This window comes from Coptis chinensis, chloroplast, assembly GCF_015680905.1.
Source record: "Coptis chinensis chloroplast, complete genome".
NCBI lineage: Eukaryota > Viridiplantae > Streptophyta > Magnoliopsida > Ranunculales > Ranunculaceae > Coptis > Coptis chinensis.
In genome coordinates this window covers 80,001-85,000 of record NC_036485.1, presented here as the reverse complement: position 1 = coordinate 85,000, position 5,000 = coordinate 80,001, and the positions used below count along the sequence as shown (strand labels likewise).

General features: G+C 36.4%; 9 protein-coding genes across 9 annotated transcripts in view, besides 1 other annotated feature; all 9 read left to right on the top strand. All coding sequences in view use genetic code 11, as the record gives it.

Moving 5' to 3' along the window:
* rpl2 (ribosomal protein L2) overlaps positions 1–259 on the top strand; it is a 1,499-nt gene extending 1,240 nt beyond the window's left edge. The window contains exon 2 of the mRNA in view: positions 1–259. This exon is cut by the window's left edge and continues 211 nt beyond it. Within this exon, the coding sequence (YP_009446113.1) occupies positions 1–259 (259 nt within the window).
* Positions 1–433: part of an inverted repeat (inverted repeat B) that runs on past the window's edge.
* rps19 (ribosomal protein S19) lies at positions 330–608 on the top strand. Its single transcript has one exon. The coding sequence runs from the start codon at positions 330–332 to the stop codon at positions 606–608; it is 279 nt and encodes a 92-aa protein (YP_009446112.1).
* A 61-nt stretch (positions 609–669) lies between these two features.
* On the top strand, positions 670–1,215 carry rpl22 (ribosomal protein L22). Its single transcript has one exon. It carries the CDS (start codon positions 670–672, stop codon positions 1,213–1,215), a length of 546 nt encoding a protein of 181 aa, YP_009446111.1.
* Positions 1,200–1,856, top strand: rps3 (ribosomal protein S3). Its single transcript has one exon. The coding sequence runs from the start codon at positions 1,200–1,202 to the stop codon at positions 1,854–1,856; it is 657 nt and encodes a 218-aa protein (YP_009446110.1).
* A 1,104-nt stretch (positions 1,857–2,960) lies between these two features.
* rpl16 (ribosomal protein L16) lies at positions 2,961–3,371 on the top strand. The gene has a single exon. It carries the CDS (start codon positions 2,961–2,963, stop codon positions 3,369–3,371), a length of 411 nt encoding a protein of 136 aa, YP_009446109.1.
* Positions 3,372–3,493: 122 nt separating this feature from the next.
* On the top strand, positions 3,494–3,862 carry rpl14 (ribosomal protein L14). The gene has a single exon. It carries the CDS (start codon positions 3,494–3,496, stop codon positions 3,860–3,862), a length of 369 nt encoding a protein of 122 aa, YP_009446108.1.
* A 201-nt stretch (positions 3,863–4,063) lies between these two features.
* On the top strand, positions 4,064–4,462 carry rps8 (ribosomal protein S8). The gene has a single exon. It carries the CDS (start codon positions 4,064–4,066, stop codon positions 4,460–4,462), a length of 399 nt encoding a protein of 132 aa, YP_009446107.1.
* Positions 4,463–4,583: 121 nt separating this feature from the next.
* Positions 4,584–4,817, top strand: infA (translational initiation factor 1). Its single transcript has one exon. The coding sequence runs from the start codon at positions 4,584–4,586 to the stop codon at positions 4,815–4,817; it is 234 nt and encodes a 77-aa protein (YP_009446106.1).
* A 109-nt stretch (positions 4,818–4,926) lies between these two features.
* The window catches only part of rpl36 (ribosomal protein L36), a 114-nt gene continuing 40 nt past the window's right edge, over positions 4,927–5,000 (top strand). The window contains exon 1 of the mRNA in view: positions 4,927–5,000. This exon is cut by the window's right edge and continues 40 nt beyond it. Coding sequence (YP_009446105.1) covers positions 4,927–5,000 — 74 coding nt within the window.

Sequence of the window (5,000 nt, the reverse complement as noted above, 5' to 3'; positions counted from 1 at the left end):
AGTTGGACAAGTGGGTAATGTTGGGGTGAATCAGAAAAGTTTGGGTAGAGCCGGATCTAAGCGTTGGCTAGGTAAGCGTCCTGTAGTAAGAGGAGTAGTTATGAACCCCGTAGACCATCCCCATGGGGGTGGTGAAGGGAGGGCCCCAATTGGTAGAAAAAAACCCACAACCCCTTGGGGTTATCCTGCGCTTGGAAGAAGAAGTAGAAAAAGGAATAAATATAGTGATAATTTGATTCTTCGTCGCCGTAGTAAATAAGAGAATATTGAAAATAGAATATGTTTCCTCGTCTTTACAAAAAAAAAAAAAAAGAAAGGAGTAATTAGCTGTGACACGTTCACTAAAAAAAAATCCTTTTGTAGCTAATCATTTATTGGGAAAAATTGCGAAGCTCAACATGAGGGCAGAAAAAGATACAATCGTAACTTGGTCCCGAGCATCTACCATTATACCCACAATGATAGGCCATACAATTGCTATTCATAATGGAAAGGAACACTTGCCCATTTATATAACAGATCGTATGGTAGGTCACAAATTGGGAGAATTTGCACCTACTCTGAATTTCCGGGGGCATGCGAGAAACGATAATAAATCTCGTCATTAATGTTTATAATAAAAAAAAGTGAATATGGGTGCTCATCGTTTATTGGTGGGAGGTGAAACTTATGATAAAGAGTGACCCGGATGTAGAAGTATACGCTTTAGGTCAACAGATACGTATGTCTGCTCACAAAGCGCGAAGAGTAATTGATCAGATTCGTGGGCGTCCCTACGAGGAAACGCTTATGATACTAGAACTCATGCCTTATCGAGCATGCTATCCCATTTTTAAATTAATTTATTCTGCAGCAGCAAATGCTAGTCACAATATGGGTTTCAATGAAACGGCTTTAATCATTAGTCAAGCGGAAGTTAATGAGGGTACTATCATGAAAAAGTTAAAACCCAGAGCTAGAGGACGTAGTTATCCGATAAAAAGACCCACCTGTCATATAACTATTGTATTGCAAGATATATCTAAAGATAAAAACTATTTCATATGGTTAAGAAAATATGGGTGGATATATAAAGATAAGTATACAGATGTCAGAGAGAGGTATCTATATATGAATATGATGGATCATATGCTATATAGGAACAGAATGACATGGGCTAATAGAAAAACGATATGGCCTTATAGAGACAGCGAGGTGTTATGGGACAAAAAATAAATCCACTCGGTTTCAGACTTGGTACAACCCAAAGTCATCATTCTGTTTGGTTTGCACAACCAAAAAGTTATTCCGAAGGTCTCCAGGAAGATCAAAAAATACAGGATTGTATCAAGAATTATGTACAAAAAAATATGAAAATATCCTCCAGTGTCGAGGGAATTGCACGCATAAAGATTAAAAAACGAATCGATCTTATACAGGTAATAATATATATGGGGTTCCCAAAATTGTTAATAGAGGGTAGCCCACGAGGAATCGAAGAATTACAGAGCAATGTACAAAAAGAATTTAATTCTGTAAACCGAAAACTTAACATCGCTATCACAAGAGTTGCAAAACCTTATGGACAACCAAACATTCTTGCAGAATTTATAGCCGGACAATTAAAGAATAGAGTTTCATTTCGAAAAGCAATCAAAAAAGCTATTGAATTAACTGAACAAGCAGATACAAAAGGAATTCAAGTACAAATTGCAGGGCGCATCGACGGAAAAGAAATTGCGCGTGTCGAATGGATCAGAGAAGGTAGGGTTCCCCTACAAACCATTCGAGCTAAAATTGATTATTGTTCCTATACAGTTCGAACTATTTATGGTGCATTAGGAATCAAAATTTGGATATTTGCAGGCGAGGAATAATGATCCTTTCTTTGTCTTTCTGTTCCACCCATGAATAAAAAACTCGTTCATTTTTTTTTTTCTGTTAAAAATGAGAAATTATAATTTTCTATCTATATCTAATTCTATAGGGTTGAATAAAAATTCGATTGACTCCATATAATTGCTATGCTTAGTGTGTGACTCGTTGGTTTTTTTATTTAGGGTTAGGTTAGGATTAAAAAACAAGGGACCGTCCCCTAGTATGAACTAATAACTATCTAACTAATAACCAGCTCATTGCTTCGTATTATCTGGATCCAAGGAACCAGTCACTATATGATGTATCGATCATATTATTGTAGCAACTGAAATATTTTTTACAAAAAAAAAATCAATCATAAGGTTGTGAATCAAAAACAGAGGGATATGGATAGATGGAAGGGTGAGAGAAAGAAAGAAAAAGAATAGCAATGATATATGATTCCAATATGTATGGTCTATGAACCATCTCAAAAAAGGCAGTGTAATAAAGCATTAATACGTATTCGTCCATAATTAGATGAATAATAAAAAAAAAAAGAAGAGCGTCGAGTCAATAAGGACTGAGGAGATTGATTCAGGAACAAATTTTTTAGGAGCTCCATTGCAGAGTTCAGGCCTAGCCATTAATCGAGAAGCTATGGGAACGACAGAACCTGTGACTGCGGAGGATTCCCTTGAAAACGAATCCTAATGATTCATTGGGTAGGATGGCGGAACGAGCCAAGAACCAATTCATTTAGTCTGAGAGGTCATAGGGTGCCCCTACGAATGAAAGAGGTATTGAAAGAGCAAATATTCGCCCGCGAAAGCCTTATTGAATTGCTAAGTTTTTGGTTTTGGCGATTCAATACAATAAAAAAAGTAAAAATGAAGATTTATTAATTATACAATACAAATAGAATTTGTAATTTTATATTATATACGAGCAAGATATAAAAATCCCTACGTGACAGATTAGATCTCAAAAAATTCCACAATTTGGTGTATTATTCATTAAATACAAATATATATCTGTAATTTAATCGTTTGATTCGCGAGGAGCTGGATGAGAAGAAACTCTCATGTCCGGTTCTGCAGTAGAGATGGCATTGAGAAACAACCATCCACTATAACCCAAAAAGAACCAGATTTCGTAAACAACATCGAGGAAGAATGAAGGGAATATCTTATCGAGGCAATCGAATTTGTTTCGGTGGATATGCCCTTCAGGCACTTGAACCCGCTTGGATCACATCTAGACAAATAGAGGCGGGGCGACGAGCCATGACACGATATGCGCGTCGTGGTGGAAAAATATGGGTACGTATATTTCCAGACAAGCCTGTTACAGTAAGACCTACCGAAACACGTATGGGTTCTGGGAAGGGATCTCCCGAATATTGGGTATCCGTCGTTAAAGCGGGTCGAATACTTTATGAAATGGGTGGAATATCAGAAAGTGTAGCCAGAGAAGCTATTTCTATAGCTGCGTCTAAAATGCCTATACGAACTCAATTCATTATTGCGAGATAGGGGTGTGGAACGAAAAAAAGGGCCCCTGTGATGCAAAAAACAGCAGTTTATTTCTGGACAAAAAATATTTATTCTTTTTTTTTTTTTGCCCTTTGCTTTGAAAGAAAAGATAAAAAAATGATATGATTCAACCTCAGACCTATTTAAATGTAGCAGATAACAGCGGGGCTAGAGAATTAATGTGTATTCGAATCATAGGGGCTAGTAATCGCCGATATGCTCATATTGGTGATGTTATTGTTGCTGTAATCAAAGAAGCAGTGCCCAATATGCCTCTACAAAGATCAGAAGTGATCAGAGCTGTTATTGTACGTACCTGTAAAGAACTCAAACGTGACAATGGTATGATAATACAATATGATGACAATGCAGCAGTTGTCATTGATCAAGAAGGAAATCCAAAAGGAACTCGAGTTTTTGGTGCGATCGCTTGGGAATTGAGGCAGTTAAATTTTACTAAAATAGTTTCATTAGCTCCTGAGGTATTATAAATTAAATTATAAATACTAATAGATGAGAACATAATATAGTGGTGTATCTCAAATACTAGGGTATCTGAATTAGATTAATTTAATTAATAGATTGTGTCTCACGTATATACCTTTAAAATAAAGAATTCATAAAAAAAGAATAAAAAAGCAGAGCATGTTGATTATATAAAAACTCGGAGGCACCAATAATTATAGTTCATCATGGGCAGGGACACTATTGCCGAAATAATAACTTCTATACGAAATGCTGACATGGATAAAAAAGGAACGGTTCAAATAGCATCTACTAATATCACCGAAAACATTGTTAAAATACTTCTACAAGAAGGCTTTATCGAAAATGTGAGAAAACATCGAGTAAGCAATAAATTTTTCTTGGTTTCAACTCTACGACATAGAAGGAATAGAAAAGGACCATATAGAACTGTTTTAAAACGTATTAGCCGACCCGGTCTACGAATCTATTCCAACCATCAACAAATTCCTAGAATTTTAGGAGGAATGGGTATTGTAATTCTTTCTACTTCTCGAGGTATAATGACAGACCGAGAGGCTCGACTAGAAGGAGTCGGGGGAGAAATTTTGTGTTATATATGGTGATCCTTCTGGTATCCGAATTGCATCTGTAACTTCCTCTTTTTTTTCACAAATAAAGAGGAAAGACAGGTTGTCTAATATCATTCCTCCCCCATTAGTTGATAATTCTAGGGGGTTACCTGGAATGAAAGAACAAAAATGGATTCATGAAGGTTTAATTACTGAATCACTTCCCAATGGTCTGTTTCGGGTTCGTTTAGATAATGAGGATCTGCTTCTAGGTTATGTTTTAGGTAGGATCCGACGTAGTTTTATACGGATACTGCCAGACGATAGAGTTAAAATTGAAGTAAGTCGTTATGATTCAACCAGGGGACACATAATTTATAGACTCCGCAACAAAGATTCGAACGATTAAGTGGCTTTTCAACATTCCTCCCGTGCGGATACAATTGGAGGTTCCAAATTTCAAGAGACTTATTTTCTTTCAAGGAGTAGATTCGGAATTAAGGTAAGGAATGACAAATATGAAAATAAGGGCCTCCGTTCGTAAAATTTGTGAAAAATGTCGATTGATCCGTAGGCGGGGACGAATTATAGT